The sequence below is a fragment of the Mesoplodon bidens genome (genome assembly GCF_964165515.1).
Source record: "Mesoplodon bidens genome assembly, chromosome: 20".
NCBI lineage: Eukaryota > Metazoa > Chordata > Mammalia > Artiodactyla > Ziphiidae > Mesoplodon > Mesoplodon bidens.
The window spans coordinates 34,737,880-34,765,579 of NC_138181.1; the positions used below are offsets into that span (position 1 = coordinate 34,737,880).

A 27,700-nucleotide genomic window follows, 5' to 3' on the forward strand; every position below is an offset into this window, starting at 1 on the left:
TGATGTCTTCAAACCTGTGACGCCCCATCCTAGATGATAACAAAAAATGCAAAGGCTTTACAGCAGAGGCATTAGAGGAGAATTGCTCTCCTTTGGCAGATTCAGGGCTCCTGGGCCGGGGGTGTCACTGCATCCTAGAGCGGACTGCACCCAGGTGCCCGCAGAGACAGACTCGCTCTCGGAGCCTCCACCTCCGATCACCTTCCCTGCGAAGGTGCTCGTTTTACCTGGGGCCAGAAAGAAGACGGCAAAGAGAAAGAGGGACATCCTCATGACTTGCGGGTCTCGAGAGATCAGCACGGTGTCCTCGAGAAAAGAGCAGCAAACACCCACATTTAAACGGTTCTCCAGCCCGATAACATCCTGATCGGTGAGGCGTGGCGGAAGTGAAGATGTGTCTGTGGTCTTCTCCTGGAGGCCACAGTCACGGGTGGAGAGAAAGACCTGAAATGTCCACTTTAATCCTCCCCCTTGTGAGAGAGGGAATGCGATACCTCTCTTTAAGAAGACGTGAAATTAGGGGGATACGCATCCATCGGCATCACCCCACTACTCCGATTGCTGCTAATGTCGAAATACCCTAGACGCATTTGTTAAAACAAGAATAACCCCCGCCTCGCCAGCCGCCACAAAGCAACAAAGGATTGCTGTGTTATGGAAAAGGTGGTTTTCACACGTGATCTGGGTAAGATCACCAATTTAGTTCCTTGTGCTCCACTGATACCAATGAGGGACTGAACGTATAACTACCTTCGAGAAAACATATAACTACCTTCTTTGCTTCCAAAGAATAGAATACAGAAGGGGAAGAACAGTCACTGAGGACTAGGCGAGCCTGGCAGGCAGCCTCACCAAGTGGTCAAGGTTAACCTCAGGAGGGGTCAGTCATGTGTCCCTGACATGAGGGGTGGGAGAAGACACTTCACTCTGGGCTCTCCTTCTCCCAGACCCTAAACCCCAGTCCACTCATGAGAAAACACCAGACAAACTGGAATACTGTAGTCATGTACTACTGTGACCTTCTCGGTTTTGACAAATGAACCATGGTTATTAACATGAATAACTATTAACACGGATGCTAAGGTTGGGGCACTGGGGGGAGGGTAGATGGGCACTCTCTGTACTATCTTTGCAACTTTTCAGTGCATCTAAAATTATTCCAAACTAAAAATTTTATTTTAAAAAACCATCGGGGAATATCCTATCTAACTTTAGCCTCAGTCACCATGATATTTTTGTTAGGCATTTTTTTATGCATATTGATTCTATATGATGAGTGATCCAGTTAGGAATGATAGACTGAAAACATGCATTTTCTCTATTCCCTTCCAACCTCACCTAAATAGATTGAAGCCCCCAAGAAAAGACAAACTTCCAAATATTTTCAGTTATACACGGTTTCATTTATCTTGTTTATCATCTCCTCATCTCATTTATTTTTGCTTCTTACAAAGTGAGTCTGATTCATCTGCAAGTGAAGGTTGCAAACATGAGAGACTGACCGTTGGATGCTCTGAAACAAGTGAATGTTGATAAGGTGATGGAAACTCCACTTCTTGTCAAGGATTCATGTGGTTTCTCACCTAAATTCAGGATGTATAGTGTCTCAGTCTGTTCAGGCTGCTGTAACAAAATACCACAGACTCGGTGGCTTATAAACAAGAAGCATTCATTTCTCACAGTTCTGGAGGCTGTGCAAGATCAGGGTGAGGACCCTCTGCGGGGTGGCAGATGGCTGACTTTTCACTGTGTCCCCACATGGCAGAAGGGGAAGGGAATCTCTCTGGGGGTCTCCTTTATAAAGGCACTAATCCCACTCATGAGGGCACCACCCTCATGACCTAATCTTGCCCCAAAGACCCCATGCCCAAACATTATCACCTTAAGGGTTAGGATTTCAATGTAAGAATTTGGGGGGGACACAGACATTCAGACCATAGCCTAAAGAAGCTTGTCTGAGCTCTCACAAAGAGCCAGCTAGCTCTCCTGAGGGAAGTGCTGTGTGTAAACTGCTAAAAGAGCACTCCTCCTGTTCACACCTCACTGGGAAGAGGACAAATGTATTTTACTGGGTGAATTCTAAGCGCAGGACTATGCTGAGTTCCAGGATTTGGGGGCTGATCAAGGAAAAAGCAGGACCGCGAGAGGCAGTACCACCACAGGCCATACTGGGGGGCACGTGGACAGGGTTACAGGAGGAGACCTTCCAGAGGGCGTGGCCTGAGGCCACCAGCCCAAAGGGCAAGGGGACTCTGAGGAGAGGGGCATCAGAGGCGGGCTCCTGCGTCTAGATGGCGTCACTTGGCAGCAGGGTGGGGAGTCTCTGGGTTGGAGGGCACGAAAGGCGGCAGCACGTTGGGGTCATGGCTACAGGGTGTGCCTGATCCGTGGTTAGCAGGTGGTGGGTGTGATTTTGCAGGGTGTGCAAAGCAGGGGGGGGGCTCTTCCTGGCTGAGTAAATGCCTATTTGTGCTACATTTGGAGCAATTGGATGTGGAAGAATTTGAGTTTGGAGCCGCGGGATCTGTGCTACAGAAGTAAACGACACAGGGACCAGCACACCGGGGCCATCTTTGGACCACTGGTACAGGGAGACCTCACGGTTCCCACGACGAGGACAGCCCTATAATTAGAGGTGGTTTCAAGCGTCATTTTATTTTTCTGAGATTGGAAGTTCACTCCAGGTCAGGACCAGCTACATCACTTGCTGGGCCTATCGCAGGATGAAAACGCAGGATTCCACGTTCAAAAAGCAGGGAAACGTTGCCATTAAAGCCACCAAAATATGAAGCTTTTTCCTTTCCTCCCAGGTCTCTGTCATAGTATTTTTTATCTGCTGTTTAATGTCGTACTCCCTTGGACACAGGGACACTCAGGGACACCTTGCAGACCCTCCCCGGTGCCCCCCAACCCTGCCGCTCTGCATATATGCTTGTGGCCCACCGGCTGCTGGGTTGCCCCCGAGTCCTGCCACCCGCTGCTGGGCAGGTGTGCCTTGCCCCAGAGAGGGTCAAGCCAGGCATCTCTCCTTCTCACGGGCCTGCTATCCCCACCATGACAACTGGGCGACTCCTGAGACACTGAAACGTCTGTGCTGGCTGCAGTCGGCACTGAATTGCAGCTGGGGAGAGGCTCGCTCCTGTCACGCTGCCCGCCTTCACCACAGCACTAGCAGCCCTGGGGCGGGTTGGTCGGTGTCCTGTCCTGAGACGCTCAGGGCTCAGGACCATAGCCCCAACCCTCTCTGGGTACCAGTCCAAGCTAAGAGTGCACGGTGGCAGCGGTTGCTGGGAGGGAATAGAAAGGAGGAGGCCAGGTTGGGGCCCAGGGCTCATGGGGCAGGGCCAGGGACCAGAAACCCTCCCAGGGAGTGTCAGGCTTCGTTTATAAAACACATAGTCAAAGGTAAAAGGACTGAAAATTTCAATACAGTGAGTGCAGAGCTTTAAACCCCAAGGTGGCAGGAAGAGCTGTGTGACCACCCTAGTCACGTGTCCACAAAGCCGGCCTGGTTACAGGTTATTAAAAATGCCCCGAAGTTGAAAGGCATTAGGCTCAGCTCTATCCCCCAGCACATACATATTAGCTTGTGTTCCTGAAGCTTAACTGTTGAAAACACATACACGTATCAGCGATGTTGTGTTTTATGAGCCGGGAAAGCTTCATTATGAATTAGTGGACTTGGAAAAGAGTTTACAGAAACGCTAGAGAGAGAGAGAGATGTGAATCAGTCCTAGTAACAATAGCCAGACACTCTGCTAAGCACTTTCCGTACATTATTTCAGTTAATCCTCTCAAATATCCTATGAAGTAGGTACCATTATTACTTCCTCATTTTAAGGATGAAGAAGCTGAGGCTCAGAAAATTAAGCAAACTGATGGAAGTCATATACTGGCTAAATCAATCTGTCTGACTTTAGAGTCTAATTATTAGAGTCTACTAGTTTTAAAATTATCCTATTTTTTCATTTCAAGAATGAAGAACAGGTGCTTCCCTGGTGGTGCAGTGGTTGAGAGTCTGCCTGCCAATGCAGGGGACGCGGGTTCGAGCCCTGGTCTGGGAGGATCCCACATGCCGCAGAGTAACTGGGCCCATGAGCCACAACTACTGAGCCTGCGCATCTGGAGCCTGTGCTCCGCGACAAGAGAGGCCGCGATAGTGAGAGGTCCGTGCGCCGTGATGAAGAGTGGCCCCCGCTTGCCACAACTAGAGAAAGCCCTCGCACAGAAACGAAGACCCAACACAGCATAAATAAATAAAAATAAACTAATAAACTCCTACCCCCAACATCTTAAAAAAAACAAAAAACAAAAATGAAGAACAGAGCCTTGCATGTGCATAGGCAACAGGATGGGACTTTCGGGGTACAGCAATACGGGTATAACTTCTAATACCCATGCTCTTCATGAATTAAAAGGGTGTGATAATTATGGCTTTGGTCTTCTAGGTGATGTTGTTACGGGCTCAGGGATTCAGAGGTAACTTGGCAAAACGATCGCTACCCCTCCCTTTCTCCTTGGGAATTTTAGGGACAGTACACATGAAAGCCAGGGAAGTGACACTATATTTATTGAGCTCTCACAGGGCACCAGGCCTCCTTCAAAGCACTCCATGTGTTCAAAACACTTTGTGTCATCATGACACCAGCTCCTCAGAGCAACCCTGAGAGGCTGGCGGACTGACTGTGCTCTCTCTCAGTAACTCTGAGTTGGTCCTTGTTTGATAGATACGCAAGCTGAGCTGGGAGCAGTGAGGCGTAGTTTGCTTTCTCCCTGGACTAGGGCAGAGTTGGCCTGGTGTCCTTCCCACCACCCCAGTCAGAATCCCCCCCACCCAGTTCAAGGCTCTATGGGGGCCAAGGGTTATGATGCATCACATAAGTCCTTGATCCTGGGAAATGGAGCATATAAATGTGCTTTCTTTATGGATCCACTTCACTGACCAACAGCATATCCTATTACTTTCAAATATAAGGGAGCCTCTCGTCCTCTCAAAGGAATCCCGAACTTCTGTTTGAAGAGTCTTCCCTCAGAGATGGCACCAAGCAGGAAGATGTTTTATTTTGTCTTTGCCTTTTTCTTCATTTTGGCTCAATTTCCATCAGGTAAATAGAGTAGATGGGGTCGTGACGGTGCAGATCATAAAGCTTGATGATTCTTCTGCGTACCACCCTAAAACGAGAGGAACAGTCAGCTCCCCTCTGCACGTCTCACGAGAATTCTTGAACCTGCAGTAGCATTTTCTATGAGCAAACTATGATTCCTTTTATTTGTTTTTATGTTTTTTAAGTTAATTAATTTATTTATTTTTTTGGCTGCATTGGGTCTTCGTTGCCGCACGAGGGCTTTCTCTAGCTGCAGGGAGCGGGGGATACTCTGTGTGGTGCACAGGCTTCCAATTGCGGTGGCTTCCCGTGTTGCGAAGCACAGGCTCTAGGCACGCGGGCTTCAGTAGTTGTGGCATGTGGGCTCAGTAGTTGTAGCTCGCACGCTCTAGAGCACAGGCTCAGTAGTTGTGGCACACAGGCTTAGTTGCTCCATGGCATGTGGGATCTTCCCGGACCAGGGCTCGAACCTGTGTCCCCTGCATTGGCACGTGGATTCTTAACCACTGCGCCACCAGGGAAGCCCTATGATTCCTTTAAAAAAAAAACAGACAAACAAACTTATTCTTGGATACCAGGAGTCCTGGCCTTCAAAAATAGAATAAAGATTCAACCTCTGTGAGTTGGGAAAACTTTTACACAGTGCTATTTCCCGCATGATATTCATATCCAAAATGTGCTTTGTTTTGAATTTAGGGTTCCAGGCAGGACTCGAGTATTCCCAGCCACTTCCAGCAGGTAGGTTGAATCCCTTTTTACTTTTAGGAACTCTGGCCCTGTTAGGTATCTCTGACTTCATGGAGATATCTCTGACTTCAGGAAGCCATGTAGATAGTGGTGAAAACAGAATTGCCTGAGATCGCAGCCCACTAACTCTACCTTCTTCTCTTCCTCTTGTTCCCAGCGCCATATCTGGATTTTCCATTTCACAGAGAAATCTCTGTTACTGGATTGTAATTTTGGTCATGGAGCTTTGGACCTCGTGGCTGTTCTCATTAGCTCATGGTACTAACTAAACCAAGGTCACAGGACCAAGCTGGTACCAGCCAATTAACACTGCCCTGAGAGCATGCTCGCCTATCTCTCATAGCCTCTGCTCCTACATCCAGCAAGGTGTGTCCCAATCGTATACCACTGGTCTAAAAAGGATCAAATAAAGGAGTCAGGGCGTTTCGGTGAAAACTCATCACCGCTGCAGAAGAGCTGTTCACAATGAATAGCCCACTGATCTTTTGTTCTGTGAACTCACCTCATACAGGGGAAAAAAAAAAGCATATTATAAACAGAACTGAAAGAAATATTCCTGGGTAATTCTAAACAAAATTTACAAGTGTTCAGACAGAATTACAGAGTGAGAAAGAGTAAGGTTGCCACTAGTCCATTCAGTGCTTACGGTGTACCAGGCAGTCTATTAACAACTTTATGTGGATCATGTCATTTGATCTCCAAAACATCCCTTTAAGGAAGGTACTATTGTAACCACCATTTTACAGAAAATGAAGCAGAGATATAGATTAGATGTTAAATAATTTTGCCCAGGGGATACAAATAATCAGTAGTAAGCTAGACTTCCAAGTCAGGACAAGTTTTAGTTCCGTGACTCTCAACCAGGTAGAATAATGCCCAGCAATACTCGTAAGCAGAGGTAGCAAACAAAATCTTCAACAAACTGTGTTGCACAAGCATTGAACAATCAGACCATATACTGCCTGGAGAAGAGCAGACGCTGCCTTAAGCAATGATTTTGCCAGTGCCAGTGGGTGCCAACTGCACGTAAGCCCTGTGTATAAACATAACCAGAGAGGGTTACTAGGGTGATGGGTGGGAGAATGGGTGTTCTAGGTCTGTAGCAAATGGGAATCTAGAGGTAATCCCTGGCATTCCAAAGAGTAAGTCAGGCGAGAAATACAACAGAATCCCATATCCTACCTGATTCCATGGCTGAAAATGTTGATTCTTCCCTGATTCAGTGATGAGAATCTCAGGAAGTAGGACAGGCTGAGACAGCAAAGCACAACTATTAGCAAATCCGTGTGAAGAGAAGTGGAGCTTACACAAGCTGGGAAAGCCAGGTGGATGTTAATGCAGAAGATCCTAGGTGAGGAAGGAGACTGGAATTTAGGAGAAAATCATAAAATTAGAAGCTAGACATGAACAAGAAGTTGAGAAGCCTGAGATTCAGCTATTGATCTGAGGTGCCTTGGAGCCACAGAATTGTACTGTAGGCGTTAGACCAGGGTGGTGGAGAAGAAAGATACTGGTTTGATATTTGTTATCAGGGAGACTTTGATGTCATCTGCTGCTAGCAGGAGTGCATCTTCAGTAGAGCTCTACCTGACATCTTCTCTCAACTCCAGTCAAAGAGAGTGAGAATAAGTCACCAGGGACTTTGTTTCGGAGTCGATCAGAATTCTTATCCGAAGGTGTGATGAGTGCACAGCGTCAAGGAAAAGGGGAAGGTGATATGAACCCAGGCTTAGTTTCGGGACTTCCCTGGTGGTCCAGCAGTAAACACTCTGCCTTCCAATGCAGGGGATGCCACAACTACTGAGCTCGCGTGCCTCAACTAGAGAGCCCACGCTGCAATGAATGGTCCCGCATGCTGCAACTAAGCCCCAACGCAGCCAAAAATAACAATAAATAAATAAAATATTTAAAATAAAATATCTCATTTTTCAAATTAAAAATACTTTCAAAACAATAAATAAAAAATACTTTCAGGTAACTGTGGTAATAAAGAAAACTCTGAAATTACAATATATTAGGACAATAAGGACTTATGCAATGTATCGGATGTCATTCACATGTCTCAAAGGTATCACAGGACTCACAGGACACGCTCCCAAAAGGGATTTTTGACTTAAATCATTTTCTATTTTTTGAGAAGGAAAGGTCTCCGCATTCAGCACAAGTGGCCGCCCAACTCTAAGCTTTTACCTTAAAGCACCGTCAACACCTAACTTGAACGAAGGTGTGCTCAGCGCCCCGCGCCAGACGCGGGACACCCTCCCGCCCACGCGGAGACTCAGCTTCCGTGCGCGGCGGTACCCACCGACCGGAAACTCCTTGGGGTCGGGGCGGAGGGCGCAGGTCACGGCCCCACGCAAGCCCCTCCTCCCTGGCCCCGCCCCCCGATCTCGCAATTCCGGCCGACCCGGAAGCGGCCCTTCTGGTTCGAAGGCCTGTTACCTGGCGTGTGTTTCAGTATTTCTCGTTCAAACTCGCTCGTGGATGCCCTCAGCACCGCGTCCTCCACACCCGGAGTCCCGGGCCCCTCGACCGCTACCGTCCCCGCCCGCGGGGAGCCCCGCCTAGCCGGGGGGAGCTCTGCTGCCGGGGCCGGACCTGAATCTGTTCCGGTAAAATCGCTGCGCGGCTGGTCCTCGCCCGACCTTTCTGCCCCGGTTCTTTTCACCGTCTCCGCTCCCCACCCCGCGCCTTGTCAGGTCCCTCTCGGTGTGTATTCTCCGGCCTTCGAGGGCGGCGTCGGGCCGTCCCGCCTCCTCCCGGCCCTACGTTCTGCAGCCCCCTGTCCTCTCCTGAGTCTGCGTCCCCATCCTGGCTTCATTCTGGGGCCCAGCCCTGCTGCTCTCCAGGCGTTCCCGTCACAGTCACCTCTTCAGAGAGGCTCCTGAGCCCAGTGCTGGGGGCGTTCACCCGTCCCCGCCCCGTGACGCCCCGCGACGCCCCGCGGTCTCGAATCCCATCCCACCGGCCGTGCCTGCAGGGTGTGTTTACATTCCCGGGGCCGCCCTGGAAAGCGTGCTCTTGCCGTGCTGGGGCTGCTGCATTCAATTCCTGCGACTGCAGAGGTGCGGCAGGGGGATGACGAGGAAGGCGCGAGATCAAGGGAGAACCAGGGAGACAGAGTGAGATCGCAAAAGCAGGGGTGAATCGAGGTTGGGGGAGTGGGTCCCACGGGCTTGAAAAGACCCGCTAACAGTGAAGGAGGATGACCTGGGCCGCAGGGGAATAAATGAAAATAGACGAAAAGAGGATCAGCAGAGAGATGGAAGAGGGCGGAGAGGAGGAGGGAGTTAAGAGCACCAGCAGCAGCGGGGGCAAGAGAAAGGTAGATCCCGGATTCATTCGTTTTGTTTTTTAATTTCCAGCTTACAGTCCCGTTTACAGGTATCGTGTCAGATTCCGATGATGAGGTCTCAGTGGTTTTCCAATCTTCATCACATGTTGAAAATATTCTTCAGTGCTTAGCAAGTAATTTTACACTATTTCAGTGTGTTCTTACTAAGGATATCGGTAATTTTCTATGTCAACAGTCAAAACCTAGATTAACCACTTAGTCTGATATTCAATATCTTTATCCCCTTATATGAGCTTTTAACTTAGTGGGCTGTGAGCTGAAGCTTCCAGCCAAGTATATATTCCCTTTGTCGCGTCTCTGAAAGTGATCAAGGGTGAGCTGGATTGTCCCCAGAAGTAGTTGGAAGAGAGCCCCTCTGTTCATGGTGAATAAATTGCTGAGCTGTTTCCAGTGCTGACCTCCTTTCGTGTTTTCCAGTGCTACCAGTTAGGTCTTCTTAAGATGATAAATTTCTTTTTGTATTTTATTTTTGGCTGTGTTGGGTCTTCATTGCTGCACGTGGGCTTTCTCCAGTTGCGGCGAGCAGGGGCTGCTCTTCGTTGCCGTGCGCAGGCTTCTCATTGCGGTGGTTTCTCGTTGCAGAGCACGGGCTCTAGGCACACGGGCTTCAGTAGTTGTGGCACATGGGCTCAGTAGTTGCGGCACATGGGCCCTAGGGTGTGTGGGCTTCAGTAGTTGTGGCACACAGGCTCAGTAGTTGTGGCGCACGAGCTTAGTTGCTCCGTGGCATGTGGGATCTTCCTGGACCAGGGCTGCAACCCGTGTCCCCTGCATTGGCAGGTGGATTCTTAACCACTGCGCCACCAGGGAAGCCCAGTGTCATTTTTTGATGGTTTTAATGTGAAGTTCTGGAAAATAGGAGTTACATACTTGAGATTATTGTGATTAAAATCGTGAAAGGAAGTGGCTCTTGCTCAGGAATAGGAAATGTGATTTTTAGGGGCAGGCAGGGGTGAGAAGGGCAAACCCTGCACTGTCCCATCCAGGCCGTGTCATTCCTGTGAGGACAGTGCTGGTTCCTCTCCGCTGGCCGTTTCTGCTGACCCCCTTGCCTGCTCCAACCCAGCAGGGAGTCATGAGGCCACTCGACAAGGGAGGGCCCGGACTCACAAACTAAGCGAAGATCAAAAGCCTCTCTCCAGGGAGGGAGAAGAGGGCACTTGATGCTGAAGGGAGCCGGAAGAAAGAGCAAGAATGCTGTCGAAGGTCAGGGAGCCGGGAATGGGAGGGAGACTGAGAGGCTTGGGACCAAGAGGAAGGGAAACGTCTTCCCGTCCTCCCCGGAGGTGACCCTGTGCTCAGCAGGCACGGAGGAGACCGCGGGGGCTCTCACACTCACTGCTGCCCCGGGGTATGTGGGCTTCCGTAGGATGGGAGGGTGTTCTGAAGAAGTGGGCAGAAAGACCCATCTGCGTCTCCTGTTGAACGCTTCTGAGTCCCTGTGGTTTCACTGGCAGCAGGGGACGGTCTTTGCCACTTAGTGAGTCCCTTCCTGTGTGTGGCTGAGGCGTAGGGAGCCGGTGTGAGAGGCACACCCTCCGCACCGAGGGAGGATCTCAAGGCTGATCTTGGTTGAGAAAGAAGCTTTCCACGTGTCTTTATTAATTCCTTGATTTGACCGTCAAAACTTTCATTGATTTCTGTCAAATAATCTGTTTCTCCGTTTTCATCTTTAATCTTTTATTTATTTATTTATTTATTTTTTTTTTTGCGGTACGCGGGCCCCTCACTGCCGTGGCCTCTCCCGCTGCGGAGCACAGGCTCCGGACGCGCAGGCTCAGCGGCCATGGCTCACGGGCCCAGCCGCTCTGCGGCACGTGGGATCTTCCCGGACCGGGGCTCGAACCCGTGTCCCCTGCATCGGCAGGCGGACTCTCAACCACTGCGCCACCAGGGAAGCCCTTTAATCTTTTATTTAAGCTTTTGTTTCTTTTAACTTTATCTTCTTAATTTGTAACAATTTGAAATGTCAACTCACTCTTGTTTCCTTTTACTTTCTCCTGGTTTATAAAGTTGAACAAGCCCTCTCTGCTTCTATTAAGTGTATTTAAAGTTAAACCCTTTTTCCAGGTAACAACTGTGGCCCTATTCTGTGGAGTTGATATGTTCATTCTTCATGGTGATGATGACTCACCCGAATTGGCAATGGTCATTCGATTGTAGTGTAACCCTGTTGTTTAAACTGTCGTTGTCTTTCAGATTGTTAGTTTTGTTTGTACTACCTGATCATTGTTTATTTTCATTTTCATTTTACTGTGGTAAGCATATGTGGCCTATTTGATATATTCTCTTTTGCATTTAGCTAAAATTTTCTCTGTGGCTAATTACAAAGTCACATTTGATGCGTGCACTGGATGTACTGAAGTCTCTACGTTGGAATAAATGGGGATAAAAAGGCTCTACATTTTGGATGTACACACATATACCCACACGTTCATTAAAGTATGTGTGTATGTGTCTTCCAGGGAATCTGGCCTCCTGGGAGGAAGGCCAGACTCAGGGACCATGCCCTGCCCACCAGCCCTCCAAAGCTCCATCTACTCTGAACAATAGCACTAGAGCACTTCCTCAGCCCCGTCTTGCTGTACTTTCTGCCACTGCTCCACCCTACAGCCTAGAGGTATGTATCATTACTTTGGGATCTTGCTTCTGAGCCTGGGACTGTTGGTGGGCAACTGGGTGGTCCCTCCCTGCCCTCCTGTGCTTGCAGGACTGTAGAGCAGCATGAGCAGTTGCCTGGTTCTGGGCGCACTTAGAAAATACTGCACAGCCTCCAGGCAGCAAGGACCTCCTCTTTAGCTTTCCACGCTTGTTCTCGTGTACCTATTCCAGGGCCTCTGAGGGGTCTTAGGAAATTTTTCATTGAGCCTGGCCAGCCGTGGACTCCCTCCCCAGGCCTTGCAGGCAGGCTCACATGGTTGCTGGTCCCCAAGATGACTTAGAATGTTTTCTAGAGGCTCAGGCAGGCCAGAAAGTCCTCGTCTCGTCTCTCCTGGCAAAATGGCCACTCCAGGCCTCCTGAAACAAACTTGGGAAATGTGTGGACACTCGTTTCTGGAAAGGGCGCCGGGAATGACTTGAAAACATCCGTGTGTTTGTATTTTGTGGAAGCCTCTGTTGTCTGCTTCAGTAAACTCGACACCCCGCGTGGGCAGAGAGAGCTGATTCAGTGTTTTTTAACAAGAGTGATAGATCATGATTGTTGTAATAAGTACAGTCACGGTGATTAACATCAATAATGATAATGGTCTTTATGACAAGAGCAATAAGAAGAAGAAACTGAAGGAGATGGGAGAATAGACTACAGACCTCAGTGAATGAGTGATCGGATACCCAGTAGGATTGGGGTGGTTCGAATCAGAGTCCTAGGTCTGCTCCTTGAAACGCATTCTCTGAAGGTGAAGGACAAGCAGCAAAAGAGAAAAAGAAACACCGGAAGTGGGGCATAGGTGAAAGCAAGGGCTCCTAGGAGATCATCTGCAGGCGAGACTTTCCAGGAAGAGAGGAGCCCAGGTCCAGGGCCTCCCTGCCGCCCGATCCCATCCCCTGGACGTCTGGCAGGCGTGGGGGTCTCCCTGGAAGGCAGGGATCCCTGCTCCCCTACAAGGAACATTAAGCCCCAGCGCTCTCAGCCCTGAGTTCTGGCTGCCTGTCTGCCATCTGCTCTTCCTGGGTCCTTCAGTATCTGTCCACCTCTGTTCCAGTATCTCTGCCTGGGGCTGCTGGAAGGTGTCATCTCCCTTTCTGTGGCTGGCAGGAAGCCTGGGAATAAAACACCAGATGAAAAGGGGGGCAATAATTATGAACAAATCAGAGGATGGGAAAGATTTTTAATCATATGAGTACTTATAAACTGTAGACACTCAAAAAAATCAATTCAGAGCCAGAGCTAGATCCCATTCTACCTGGAGTAGACTTTATGAAGAACTCCGTGAGATCCTCCATGATAGAAGGATGGTTTAAGGGAAGATGCAGTGACGTGTGGCACTCTGTGGACAAGAAGATAAAGTTGAGCCAGAGCCTTCTTAAAAATGCCATGAAATTTAGTGTAACTACAGAAAGCAGGAAATTCATATTAACTTGCTATAAAAACTCCTCCAAAACAGGCATAGCATACGAACACTCATCGCCCAGAAGTGCTCGAAGAAATGGATGTACCTCTGTAAACATAGGAAGGTGCACAGACATATAGATATGGACACAGGGGAATAGCTCTGTATATTGACAGTGGGAGGGCAAAGTATTGAAACAATCATACAATAATGTAAACGTGCCATGCTTAATCTTCTCTGACTGGTAACATTAACAAAGTGAAAAATCCTACTTCATATGATGAAAGAAAACTGGATTCTCATACGTTGCAGATAGAACAAAAGTGTGCTACATTTGGGGGTTAACAACCAGGCAATATCTGTTCACTTTTAAAATACACATGAGCCCACAACTAGAATGCATCTTCTGCCAATCTCCCTCAAAGTAATAAACTCATTATTAATTAAGAATGCCAAGTATTCGTTCATGTTGACATCAATGTAAGGGGCCGGAGAAACCAACTTAAAATCAAGCAGTGAGCAAATGGTTGATTAATTTGAGGTTCGTTCCTGTATTGGAACAATAGAGAAATTTAAGGAATAAATTCTGTCTCTGGCAGAACGCTCAGAGAGCATTCCAGCCTCATTTTTTTTTCAGTTTTTTTTTATTGTGATAAAATACACATAGCATTTACCATCTTAACCATTTTACGTGTACAGTTCAGTGGTGTTAGGTGGTATTACGTTTATTCATACTGTTGTCCAAACGATCACCACCATCCATATCTAGAACTCTTTTCATTTTGCAAAACTGAAACTAAATCCATTAAACAATAAATAGCTTCCTGTTCCCTCCTTCCCTGTCTCCTGTCCACCATCATTCTGCATTCTGTCTCTAATGTACTGTATTGTTGTATGTATTCCTTTTTTTGTATGTTTTAATACTTCTTTATTGAATTAAATCATAACATTTTTGTCATATCATTTCCTTTGTTATCTTTACCATTAACATGGATTTTATAGGTTGACATGTCTCTCACATCTTTCCGTTTCTCTCTAATCCTTTCAGTAGTTTTTACTTAATCCTTACTTACTTAATTCTTTTTTCCTTTGCTGATATTAAAGCCTGTCATCCATGTAAATTAATGACTTTTTAGCATTGTCATTTTCCTTTCTCTTATCTCCCACTGTGGTCTTTTCTCTTAAATTATTAATAAATCTTTATTTATTTTACTTTGGAAGTTTTGGAGCTCAGTCAAGTCATTTTTCTTTCTTCTGTTGTCTTATAATCTCTTACTTTCATTTTTGTAATTACACTTTGAAGTTCTGTTAAGGTTTTTAATAGTTTGTAGTCCATTACTAAAATTATTGGATAGTTTTTTTTAATTTATTAATTTATTTATTTTTGGCTGCGTTGGGTCTTTGTTGCTGCCTGCGGGCTTTCTCTAGTTGCGGCGAGCAGGGGCTTCTCTTCGATGCGGTGCACGGGCTTCTCATTGCAGTGGCTTCTCTTGTTGTGGAGCACAGGCTCTAGGCACATGGGCTTCAGTAGTTGTGGCTCGCAGGCTCAGTAGTTGTGGCTTGTGGGCTCTAGAGCGCAGGCTCAGTAGTTGTGGTGTGCGGACTTCTCATCGCAGTGGCTTCTCTTGTTGCGGAGCACAGGCTCTAGGCATGTGGGCTTCAGCAGTTGTGGCTCGCAGGCTCAGTAGTTGTGGCTCGTGGGCTCTAGAGTGCAGGCTCAGTAATTGTGGTGCACGGGCTTAGTTGCCCCGCGGCATGTGGGATCTCCCCGGACCAGGGCTCAAACCCATGTCCCCTGCATTGGCAGGTGGATTCTTTTTTTTTTTTTTTTGCAGTATGCGGGCCTCTCACTGTTGTGGCCCCTCCCGTTGCGGAGCACAGGCTCCGGACGCGCAGCCTCAGCGGCCATGGCTCACGGGCCCAGCCACTCCGCGGCATGTGGGATCTTCTCGGACCGGGGCACGAACCCATGTCCCCTGCATCGGCAGGCGGACTCCCAACCACTGTGCCACCAGGGAAGCCCTGGCAGGTGGATTCTTAACCACTGCACCACCAGGGAAGCCCCTGGATAATTTTTAAATAATGTTTTGCTCCAAGGCATAGGGTTCCTTGAATATTAATATTCAATTTTATTTTACCCCAACCTTTCTTATGCTTTAGTCTTTTAATAGTTACTGCTTTGGTTATTTTTTCCAAGTTATTTTCATTGAGTTGAGTTCTCCTTAAGCCACATCAGTTCATGGTAATAGTTTGGAGAGAATAGCAGGAGCTCCTCCTGGCTCAAAGAAGTGACTTTAACACAGGACATTTGGAAAGTTTGTGGGACCTGGTTGAGGTTTTCCACAATCTAAGAAAGATCAGCTCCTGAGGGGCTGCTTTTATTTACAGTTCTCATCCACTCGTGACCTTCTTTGATGCCTTCTGTTTTGAAGTGTGGGCAAAGCACAGTGATACCTAGGTACATTCCTTCCCGCTCACAGGGCTGTTCTGTTTCATGTGCATAGTGGTTCCCTGGATGTCCCTGGATGTCCTTAGAAGAAAAATCCTCAAGGTAAAAAAAAATATTTTATGTTTCAATTTAAATCTGCCCTGAAGTCAAAACCTAACACAATCCCATGGACAATGCCTTATTAGTCTTCCTAGATTTTCCTTCCTTGTCCTTGGATTCTCCCATATGCTCTTGATAACTCAGTAGGTAAACCATATTTATGGAGTATCTTCTGGAGATTGTGAACTGTCCTAGATATTGACTACCTTTCCCTAATTATCAGATCCTTGCATTAATCTGGGGTTTTTCTTTCAGATCTGATTGAAAGTACTCTCCTCCCTGCTGGGTGACTCACAGAGGAAAATAAGAAGAAACAGTGCCCAGAATCCAGCTATCACGCCACCCACCCACCCACAGACATTTAAATAACCCTCCAGTTCCTCAGTCCCCTCAACTCACCCTAGAAGATTCCACTTCCTCATCAGAGTGCATGCATACAACGGGCAGAGAGCAAAGCTCGAGAACCACCCTGGCACTACTTGTCTCTGTGATGCTGAAGTCATTCTCCTTCCTGTGTGTTACAGAGAAGATTCAAATTTCCAGGTATGGACCAGTGTCTGGGGGAGGGGCGTCCTCACTATTCTAAGATCAGGTACCTCGAAGCTTGGGGTAGAGGCAGGTGTTTGAGGGGTGTAGAACATAGAACCCAGTCCAAGTGCACTAAAACGGAAACACTGGGAGAAGAGCTTAGGGCACAACTGCAGCAGGGTTTCCAACCACTTTCTGGCCTTGTGGTCACGGAGGAGGACAGCAGGGGCTCGGAGGGGAAACCATGGACTCGCGTCAGTTTCCGAGATCAATGTCAGTTTTCTCTCTCTGCAGAGTTTGTAAGCTTTGGAAGATGCCAGTTGAACATTCTGCACTATGGAGATGTGTACCTGACACCTTACAAGGTACGTATGGCCTCTATTTGGGAAAATGCTTGAGGGTCTCTGCTGTAAACTGGGCATGGCAGTTCTTACACAAAACCCATGCTGGGCTCCTCGGAGCAGGTATATATGACGGCTCAGTGAGCTTTGATATTGTCCAGGGGCCCTGAATATCTGTCATTCCACTCCGTGATTCAGGCTGAAGGCAGTTGATTTTTGTCCTTTGATCATCGGAATGCTTGGGTGTTGCAGGGAGAGGCCCCGGTTGTCAGGCATCTCTTCCAGAGACATGTGAGAACAGGGTTCCAGTCACTGAGTGTGGGGCTGTACGTGATCTGAAGCATAAAACCTTCTGAAGTCATTCCAGCTTTAATTAAGGAAGCTGGGAAGAGGTGCCCTCACCACACTGAACTCTAGTTGCATGTTCTATACTTGAGGAAATTCGCAATCACCAGACTTCCCCAATCCTCACAAGTGTGGAACTATACAACTGTGAAATTACAGAGTCACAGATCTTCAAGGAAAGTGACTTGTCTCCACTGCTTTTCTAACACAACCTTGTCCTGGACCCTCTTCTTACCTTCCAAGGCAGGCAGATGATGAACCTGCCCAGGCTGCAGGCTCTGTGTTTCCTGGAGTTGGTGGACGTTCCCCTAGTGCCTGACTAGGGGCTCATGATGGCTGTCTCTGAAGTTGATTGACTCCACAGCCTAAAGCTGGTGACCTCCTTCTCGTCAGGTGGATTCCTGCAGGCGGTAGCCCAGCATCTTCAGGAGCTCAGTACGAGAGTGGGCTCAACAACCAAAGTATTGTCTCAACTAGAAAGGGTGGATTCCCTGCTATAACTGGAGCTAAAATATTCCTCCCAGCACTGAAGCCTTCCTCTCTGCTTCTAACATCCCCTCTGTTTGCCTCAGAATGCCAGATTCCAAGTCCTGCAGCTCCTGGAAGTCCACGCCTCAGGCCAGGGGAGGGAGGATGCCAGGGCTCTTCTGCAGGAGGTGCCGCTCCGCTGCGTGGTCACTTTCAATTCCAGGCCACACTCACCCACCAGGTGGTGGAAGCGATGCCCCAGTGTAACTCAGGCCTACTCCTCACCGTCCTTACCTGCACACCCTGCATCCTTTCTATCCATCCCCTCCCTGCCGAATGGTTATCCCTCTGGGGTTCCAAGTTTTCAGAGGCATTTTAAACCATGAGAGGACACAACTCACATTAAACTGTGGTCAGGGAACAGACTTTTGAGCCAGATACACGTGAGCGTGAAGCATAGTTCAACCAATTATATGCTACGTAGTTTTTGTTAAGTCACATGAATCCTTTCCAGGTTGGTTTCATGAAAGGAAAAGTGACAATAATAATGGCAAATGAGGGAATTCCCTGGCGGTCCAGTGGTTAGGACTCTGCACTCTCACTGCCGAGGGCCCAAGTTCGGTCCCTGGTCGGGGAACTGAGATCCCACAAGCCGCATGTGCCGCGGCCAGAAAAAAAGTAATAATAATAATGGCAAATGAATAAATGGCAAGATTATAAGAATACTCCTGTTACCTAATATGTGATCAATATTGATGACAGGTTTGGGTAGAGGGCTTCTGAGATCTTCCGTAAGAGTTATCCATAGACTTTGTTGTCTGTACTTTCTGCTCAGTTTGCTTTGAACCTAAAACAACTCTAAAAAAATAAAGCATTTTTAGGGGCTTCCCTGGTGGCGCAGTGGTTGGGAGTCCGCCTGCCGATGCAGGGGACACGGGTTCGTGCCCCGGTCTGGGAAGATCCCACATGCCGCGGAGCGGCTGGGCCCGTGAGCCATGGCCGCTGAGCCTGCGCGTCCGGAGCCTGTGCTCCGCAACGGGAGAGGCCACAGCAGTGAGAGGCCCGCGTACCGCAAAAAAAATAAAAATAAAGCATTTTTAGAAAAAGAATGAAAGGATATCATCTGTTTTCCTTAATTCCATATATGTGATTTACCTAATTAGAAAATATTTGATTAAAAAAGGTATGCCTTGATTAGATCTACATTGACTTGGAATCCAAATTAATCAGGGTGTGTCTTTCGATTTACATGATTGATGAGGTATCTGTAGGAATATCTGTAGCTATCATGATGGTGAACCGAGTTACTTTGTCACATCATGTAATCCGTCTGTTACGAACTGAATTGTGTGCCCCCAAAAGTCAAATATGGAAGCCATCCTCAGACCTCAGAGTGTGATGGTTATTTGGAGATTAGGCCTTAAAAGCGGTGATTAAGTTAAAATGAGGTTCTTAGGGTGGGCCCTAATCCACTTTGGCTGGTGTCTTTGCAAGAAGCAGAGATTATGGCACAGACATGTCCAGCGGGAAGACACAGGGAGAAGACAGCCATCCAGAAGCTAAGACGGGCAGCCTCAGAAGAGACCAGCCCTGGCTTCACTTTGATTTCGGACTTAGAGCCTCCAGAACTGTGAGAAAACCAATTTGTTTAAGCCGCCCAGACTGCGATACTTTGTTACAGCCGCCTTAGCAAACCAATACAATGTGTGTAGTAGGAAATCACCTCATCTTCTGAAATGTGAAGAGTGTAGATTCAGAAGGCATGGTGACAATCTGAAATACTTAGGGAGCAAATATTTGAAGTATTTCTGTTTTATGTTGCAAAACATAGTAGAGTTGCCAGAAATACTTGAAAACAACTAGGAGTAGTGATTCTGTGTTTAGACAGGGGTCAACATCGTCGTCGTGTGTGTCAGATGCACTCATGGAAAAGGCAGGTACAAGGAGTCACCTGCTATTGGGATTTTGATGGGGAAATCAGGTTAATAGTCCAAGGGACATAGAAAACGTTCTGGTCTTGGTAAGTGCCTGTTGAAATGAGTAAGTGTGGATTAAACTGAGCAGGAAAAATGTAGAGAGATGTAGCTTGATGAGAAGTGAAAAAAGTACATTGGGGGTCCCCATGTGGCAGAGGACCTGAGTCTGGGGTATCAGAAGGCAGAGGGGTTGTAGGTACAGGTTGGGGCTCCTGATTCACGTCAGAGGTGATATCCCAGGTAAAACCTGGATGTGATGTGTATTGCATAAGGAATACGAGCATAGGAGACAGAACAAACTTACAATTATAGACGCGTCATTTCTAGCTGTGACTTTGTTATATGATTAACTGTTTGGACCTCTTCTGTGTATGTCCTTTGTTATATTGGTAAACAAACTAAAATCGCCAGATTTATTTTAAGGCCTAAATGAGTGAATATACGTAAATATCCAAAAGCACTAAGTCATGTTTGATGCAAACTTTTTTTTTTTTCTTTTTCTGGACCTCAGGTACAAATGGGTGAGTTAATCCTACTTTTGTTTATGATGCATTATCATCATTTTCCCATGAAATATATTTAGTTATTGGTATTTTAGGGGAGAATTTACACTTTATAATTGCTTTCTCTGTGTGTCTCTTGCACACATTTGTGTGCATATATATATATATATATATATATATATATATATTTATGCATGTACACATACGTGTGTTTGTGTATAGTGAAATGCAGGGATATTGCAGCTAATGAAGATTAGTGCAGAACAGGATTTCAAGGATTTCAGCTACCCCTTTACTAAGATAATCAGATGGACTTACCCCAGCCATCCTTGACACAGAGGGCTCAGACAGTGCACGACCGTAACACTATGACTCATGTACCCCTGCTACCTTCTGGAGCAGCGGATGTTAAGGACTAGACCGGAAGGGTGGGTGCCACGGTTCCTCCAAGTGGAATAAGTCCTTAACTTACCTCCCTCATAAAAGAGACTTTTAGTTGATTGACTTCCAGGTCTGTGGGGGTCAGATCCACAGAGTTAAGGGAGCACTGCCATGAATGCGGGGGAACCCCTGCCAGTGTGTACGTCAGAATAATGAAATCTGAGAATTCCCAGTGTTTACCTGCAGGTGGGAACCAAAATCTACCTGCAGCGTGGGTCAGGGGTCACTGGTTTGGAGTCAGGGAGAGAACTGAATAACTCTGGGTACCACAGGCTAATTAACATAGGAAGCTCAATACTTTCCATGTTCTTGTCTGTAAGTTATTTGTATTTCTGCTTTTTAAATTAACAATCACAGTGAAAGTCTTCTTACTTTTGACCCTGGGAGAGGAGCAGAGACCTCTGTGTGTTTCCAGTAGAGTGTGCACTGCATGTTTGTTGGTTAGACTGGGCGTCACACCCAGGTGAAGGTTTGGGGCTTCGTGAAGGTGTGCACAGGACTGGAGTCTCACGGCTTCTTCTCGATCCTCAGCTCTGCCTGCTTAGTGCTTGGACTGTCTGTGAGTGAAAACCCAGAGAAAGCCTGCTCGCAGCTGAGTTACTGACAATGCAGCCATTGGTGAGTAAGCAGTGCCTCTTTCTGCTGGAGTTGCACACGCTGCTGCTGACAGCAGATGGGCAGGTTTCTCTTACTTGCATGCATGTTCTAAGCGCAGTCAAGAAACATTCAGGGATCTGAGCTCCAGTGAAAGTTCCCCAGGACTCTGGGATGGTTGTCACGGGTCAGGAACTCCTTAATAACTAGTATCCTTCCTAACATCACACTCTTTTATTCCAGCCTCCGCTAAGCTTGTGTATTTACAGAAGAGGTGAGAGAAGTTTTCTTTCTCTAATCTGTCCATGGTCTCATTGGGGAATAATTCACTCGTTAATCATGTTAGTGGCTATCGTGGTCTAAGGTTGTGGTGAATAGAGAGGAGGGAGGAGGAGAACATTACAGTCCAATAGGGAGGCCGAGGTCTCATCAGGTGGGTTCAGTCAGTCCTGTCTTCACAGGTCCTGGGTGCGGGCTGTGAGCTGTGAAGGGAGCACGAGAGAAGCTGAGGCCAAAGGAGGCATGAGGAATCATTCATTTATTTTTTTCCAATTTTAAAGTTTTGATAGAATATATTTGCTCTTTTAGGAACTTCTTAAAAAGAAAATTAACCCTTTTTTTCATTTTTGGTAACTGGAATTAATGTATAGGGAGTACTATTTCCTTAATTGTGGCTCCATATTGAGGAGGAATAGAGTAAAATTTAAGACCCTGTGGAAAGTTTTGAAGAACTAGATAGACCAAAACCAGTCAAGAGGCTTCTGTTATCCTTTAGCAGAGAGACAAGCTAAAGAAAGGTGACAGTGAGGACTGGTGTTTGAGGTCCCAGAAAAAATTGAGAGTGGGGGTCCTCCCACCAGAGGGATGGGTCAAGCTGGGTCTGTCCTTCAGGACAGCCACCCCAGAGTCCCCCCGGCTTGTGCTGCTGGACCATCTGACCTTGTACCTTCTTATGAACACCCAAGTTCTGTAGAGTTCAGCGAGACCACACCTGTTGATACCAAGTCCTGTATGAAACTTGTTCATTTCTGAATAATGCTGGAGATGGTTTCAAGGTTCTTGGACATTTTAATAAGTAATAGACTAAGGCTTGTATTTAATACATGTCTGCTTAGGTAGGGAGAACTTCATTAGTTCATTGGATCTTTCAATACTCATAACAGGTTATTAAACCATTTAATAGATGAGTCTGAAGTTCATTTAGGGGAATGATACAACTACAGTTATGGTTTAGAAGTGGCAAATCATAGTTATCGTTTGCCTTGGATGTGTCAATAAGTTATTTGAAATTAATCAGGAAGAGTTTTATGAATTTCCAAATGCAGCTTTTAATCACGTCTGAACTCACAATTACCAGTTTTGGGGGGAAATTTCCATGTTTTTTTTTTTATTACACCACACTTCATGTGATATTCCTTTATAATAAAGTTTTATTAATTCAGACTGTGTGTATCTCTGTGATCTATTGAAAAGCAGATGCCAGCTCAGCACTGAGAATGAACTGATGGGAACCCCAAACTCAGTTTGATCCTTCTGTACCCAGCTTCTCCGCCCCTTTCCTCAGTGCCGCCACGTCAACCCTCCTGCTCTGGACATTAGTAGGGGCTGCTCTGTCTGAACCACAATATCCATGTTTAGGAATCAGTGACGTTTGAAGATGTAGCGATCAGCTTCACCCAGGAAGAGTGGGCCCTGCTGGACACATCCCAGAGAAAGCTGTTCAGAGATGTGATGCTAGAGAACATCAGTCATCTGGTCTCCGTGGGTGAGTCTGTGAACATTCATGTGTGTGTGCAGGTAGGTAGGTAAGTAGGTTGGTAGGTAGGTAGGTAGGTAGGTAGGTATTCATTGATTCAGTCAATAAGTATCTAGAACAGCTTCTGCATACTCACTCCACTCCCTGTCCTGATTCTTTCATAGACCTTATAACAACATGAGAGAAAGTTGTTTAATATATTACTTACATCTAGTTTGTCACCCAACTGAAGTGTAGTCTTGACCACAATTTAATGTCTTCCTTGCTACTCAATCTCTAACACTCAGAACAGACCCAGGAACTCAATGAATGTTTCTGAATGCATAAATAAATTGAGTAAATATTTTCTAAATATTCTGCTCTAGTCACTATGCTGAGGCTTGACAGCAGACTAGAGAAAATAGCAAAACCTTGATTATTCTTGTGGAACTTATGTTTACTGGCGTCTGTTTGAAAATAATATTCAACCGACTGTGGAGACATTTAATTTCTCCATTTTTCAAAAGACTGAGGATTCTGTGTTCTGTCTTCGAACTTGGCCATGGACATCCGCATCCAGAGGTCTTCACTATTTTGGTCACGTGATCTATACTTCAGTGTTTCCTCTGCTCATGGTGTTGTTGCCTGGGCTGAACTTCAGTGGTCTCCTTGTTCTTCCTCAGTAGCGTGTCCTGAAATTGATGATAATGCCCTTTTATTAGCACAGAACTCAAAATCCACCTTTTTTCCATGAACAGGGTATCAGCATTGCAAATCAGATGTGATTTTCCAGCTGGACCAAGGTGAAGAGCTGTGGATTGAAGGAAGAGGATTTTTCCAAAGCCACAGTCCAGGTATGCAGCAGCAGCCTGTGCTTCAGTATGAGGAGATGCCTAGTCAGTGAGTGAGTATGTACTTAGAAACATCAACTGAAGATTTTGTTAAGTGAGTGAGGTTTTCTAAAACATAGGTGAACGACATTGGGGCAAAATTCTTTAGATGTTATTATTCCTTACATATTTCAGTCACATTCATGTGTACTCCTGCCATTATCGTTCTTTGGCTTTAGGGAAAGTTAAACTTTCACATAATAACTCTTGTTCTCATCCTCCCCTTTGAAGGTTTTCCCTCTCTCTACCCAACATCTCATCTCCATTTTAATATTTTCATATTTCAGTCCTGAAAATCTTTACTAATTGTCAATGCCCTATAATGTGTTTCTGTTTCCTAGAGTATTCCCTATTGAAGTACCAATTTTTGAAACATACTCATAAAGGTCTTGGAGCTTTTCAACATTTTCATTCCCCTAATGGCATTCTAATTTTTTTTTTTCAATTATTTTAGGCAGGGAAAGTGCCCTTAAAGAAATGTTAGCCACACAGCATATCAGCAGGAAAGACACATCTACAATCATCCCACTGGTAAGTTTCCTGAGTGTTAACCCTGGTCATCCAAATTAAAGACCTGGCAATGGAATGTTAGTAATTGAGCACAATAGCCTGATTTACATTAAGTTGGGATTAAGCTATGTCTGAGCAAAACGTTATGGGTGGTTTGAATTTAGTGCAGAAATTAACCTGAGCTCAAAACCATAACCTCAGATCTTAAAAAAAAGGGTCAACTGCATAAACATTGCTCATATGCCTAGTCTTTGAAACATATTGCAGTCTTCAAAATTAACCTATAACCTCTGCAGCTGGGAGGCTATAAAGAGAAAGCCTTTGTGTATGTAGGGAGTAACACATCAGGCGTATGCAGGTCATATCGGAAGGATTTTAAATGGAGACTCTCACTGAATGCTTTGTTTTAGATTCACGTGTAGAGAAAAGAATGTATGTATGTGGACAAACGGTTAATAGCCTTTTATCTCCTTCCCAAAAGCAGGTATCTCACGCTCCAGAGGATCCCTTCGAATGTAATGATTTGGGAGAAGATTTCACTCATAGCTCCACACTGAGTCAACATTTGTTAACTCACATAGAAAAGACACCCTATATCAACAAACAGTGTAAAAAATTCCTTAGTGACCAATCATACCTTAATCAACATAAGCAGATCCACACTAGAGGTAAATCGTGTGAGTGCCATCTATGCGGGAAAGCCTTCAGTAATTGCTCTAGCCTTAGAAGACATGAGATGACTCACACTGGAGAGAAACCGTATGAATGCCATATCTGTGGGAATGCCTTTATTCAGAGCTCTGACCTTAGAAAACACAATCTAACTCACACCGGAGAGAAACCATATGAATGTCATCTCTGTGGGAAAGCCTTTAGTCAGTCCTCTAACCTCAGACAGCATGAGAGGACGCACACTGGAGAGCAGCCGTATGAATGTCAGCTCTGTGGGAAAGCGTTCAGTAAGTGTTCTGCTCTTAGACGACATGAGAGAACTCACACTGGAGAGAAACCGTATGAGTGTCATCTTTGTGGAAAATCCTTCAGCCAGTGTTCTGCCCTTAGACGACATGAGGGAACCCACAATGGAGAGAAAATTATGAATGCCTTCAGTAAGTATTCTGACCTCAGATGACATGGTATTATAAATGTAACAAACGTGGACAAGACTTCAACCATAGCTTTAACATTTAAACACACCAGAGGACTCACATCGAAGAAAATGCCGTAATCAACGGGGAAGATCCTTCGGTTATTCTTATTCAACTTGACATATGCAAACTTCTAGGGAAGAGAGTCCATATGTGTGATATTTATGTGGCAAAACCTTCAGTCAGTGGTCTGACCATAGATGACATGAGAGAACGCATACTGTCAATAATAACAACAGCTCTAAACTTTAAACACACTAGGGGACTTGCATCAGGGAGGATCCAGGTCTGCCATCAATGCGAAAATGCTTTCATTTATAATTCATGGTTAAACAACATGAGCAAACTCCATTTGGGAGAGCCCTTAGGTCTAATCACTGTGAACAAACATTCAGCCAAGCACAGTCTTGATGTGCACGAGAAAACTCAGTGAAGGAATGAATAACCACTACAACAGGAAGTAAGAAGATGAAGGCTCCTAAGGAATACCAAGTCCTTCATCCAGGAGAAGTGATTCAGTGTAAAATCATGAGAAATCCTTTATTCGTAGAGCCACGCTTGTGGCACCTGTGTGGATTCAGACTGTACAAAACATGCTCAGTGTCATGAAAGAAGGACGACACTGCAGTGACCTCTCAGTTCATCATCAACGTCACGGTTCTCACACTGAGGAGGCGGCAGTCCTCCAATCAGTGTGGCGAACACGTCCTCTAGACTTCACGTTCAGGAAAGCTAAGTTGAGGGGGTGGAAAACCCTTTAAAAGAGGCCTTAACGTACAAGTCAGCAAATAATTCAGAACTCTGAGAGAACTGTGGGGAAAAACCTGACATAGAAGTGCAAACAGTAAAGTGATCTGGGAATACTGAATGCAGAATTTTGTAAGAAATTAAACTTTTTCCAATAGATTGTTTGTAAATATTTAAACAATAAAGTCGGTTGCTGAAAAGTGTCGTCTGTTGGTGACGTTGTAGTTTTCTCCAAGCAGCTGCAAACACACAGATCTGGGTCTGCACTCCATGGCGTGTTGGGGAGACTCGGCCCGATTCTCTGTCTTCCCTTTCTCCACAGCCCCTTCCACACAGCTCACCTCCACTCATTCCAGCTTCCCACCAACATCAGCTGTCTCATCTATGCACTGGTGGTGACACAACAGGGGCCTTCACCCCACTGGCTGGTTTCTCAATGTGCCATGACCCTGGCCTACCAGGTGGACAGTAGCATGGATGTCTAGTGTAAACCACGGGGTAGTCCCCAGCCTGTCTCTGCCCCTGGGCAGCTCCACGGGGTCAGAGAGACGGGCAGCTCTGCTGTTCGAGGCCAAGAACACTCCTGGGACTTTTCCGTGAAGCCCCTGAGTTGAGCTAGCTGGGGGCAGGAGCTCATCGTACGACGCCATCCCACATCTTACTCAGGTGAGTCCTGAGTTACGCACCTACTTGCTTCACCAACGGAGCCACTACTGTGCCCTCCCCGCCAACACACATGCACACAGCAGCCCTGAAAAGAAGACCCCAGCAATATATCCCCTAATCTATCAGACACCACACAAGCCTGTCTTATTAACTTAATGTTCTTTTCCCCAAGCAAAACGAAAGTTCTCTCAAAGCAGGTCTCTCCTGCTTGGCGCCTAGGTCGTGTGCGAGGATGATGAGCAACCAAAATTCAACATCTTGGTGCTCTGGCTGGAGGGGTATTGGCTGTGATCAGGCAGCGACACGTGGAAGTGTGAACAAGGAACAAACTAGTGAGAAGTTCAGATCTGGAAGACAGACCCCATGGGTTATTTCCATTGTCACAGCCCATGAGACCTTGTTACTGAACCTTTCTGTGGTTCAGTCTCCTCCATTCTAAGGTAGAAGCAAGCTTAGTGCCTCTATCTTAGAGTTGTAATGAGTACTACTGAGTTGATAACTGTATACACCAAGTTGTTACTGCAGGTAGTAGGCACTTTGTGTTTGCAAATAGAGAATATTTTTTATATATTGAGATCTGGAAACACCATTCTTCCTTACCTCATTCTTATATTGAAATATTACATATCACCTAAAAATATAATAGATTTGTATTATGACTACATTTAATCTGCTTAGGACATACATAATTTACCCTAAAGCTATAGTTGACTTTAGCTGTGATCCTGGGCCACAGATGAATTTGAGACTTATTTGGTGGCTTAGTCAGAAATCACCTCCTCTGCCTGTGTCTCCAGGAGGGAAGGGCCTGGTGCTGCTGGGGGCAGGGCCTGTGTAGGTGCCGGGGCCCCCAGGAATGAGGTGCACACTCCCTTCTCAGAGGAGCTCATGTCCCACTGGAATCTCTCTACACTGACCTATGCCTGTGAGTGTGCTGGGCATTTTCAGTGAGATCAAGGGATTTCCGGACTGATCACATAAAGTCATGACCACAGAGGAGT

The 27,700-nt window shown here is 46.3% G+C and overlaps 1 protein-coding gene and 1 long non-coding RNA gene across 9 annotated transcripts; one reads left to right on the forward strand and one right to left on the reverse strand.

The window, feature by feature from the left end:
• Nucleotides 1–3,390: 3,390 nt before the first annotated feature.
• On the reverse strand, nt 3,391–8,246 carry LOC308608237. 2 transcript variants are annotated; one of them, XR_014014113.1, is made up of 3 exons: nt 8,043–8,246; nt 7,035–7,199; nt 3,391–5,172 (listed from the first exon to the last, which is right to left on the reverse strand). It is a non-coding gene; the product is annotated as an uncharacterized lncRNA (long non-coding RNA). The 2 variants fall into 2 exon arrangements; XR_014014114.1 differs by having other exon boundaries at nt 3,391–5,639; nt 8,043–8,145.
• A 125-nt stretch (nt 8,247–8,371) lies between these two features.
• Nucleotides 8,372–26,221, forward strand: LOC308608236 (uncharacterized protein). 7 transcript variants are annotated; one of them, XM_081221010.1, is made up of 10 exons: nt 8,372–8,464; nt 11,673–11,827; nt 15,740–15,810; nt 16,063–16,350; nt 16,630–16,700; nt 20,941–21,027; nt 22,642–22,768; nt 23,497–23,592; nt 24,083–24,159; nt 24,620–26,221. In XM_081221010.1, exons 6-10 carry the CDS (start codon nt 21,016–21,018, stop codon nt 25,268–25,270), a joined length of 963 nt encoding a protein of 320 aa, XP_081077136.1. In that variant the 5' UTR covers nt 8,372–8,464; nt 11,673–11,827; nt 15,740–15,810; nt 16,063–16,350; nt 16,630–16,700; nt 20,941–21,015; the 3' UTR covers nt 25,271–26,221. The 7 variants fall into 7 exon arrangements, with proteins under 7 accessions (XP_081077136.1, XP_081077140.1, XP_081077134.1 ...); XM_081221014.1 differs by lacking the exon at nt 15,740–15,810 and having other exon boundaries at nt 22,547–22,768; XM_081221008.1 differs by lacking the exon at nt 15,740–15,810.
• Nucleotides 26,222–27,700: the final 1,479 nt, after the last annotated feature.

Bases quoted from the DNA above. Each gene is read 5' to 3' on its own strand.
- LOC308608236 (XM_081221010.1), top strand. The intron at 22,769-23,496 runs GTGAGTCTGTGA...TTCCATGAACAG, and splicing joins CAGTCATCTGGTCTCCGTGG to GGTATCAGCATTGCAAATCA. The intron at 24,160-24,619 runs GTAAGTTTCCTG...CCTTCCCAAAAG, and splicing joins CATCTACAATCATCCCACTG to CAGGTATCTCACGCTCCAGA.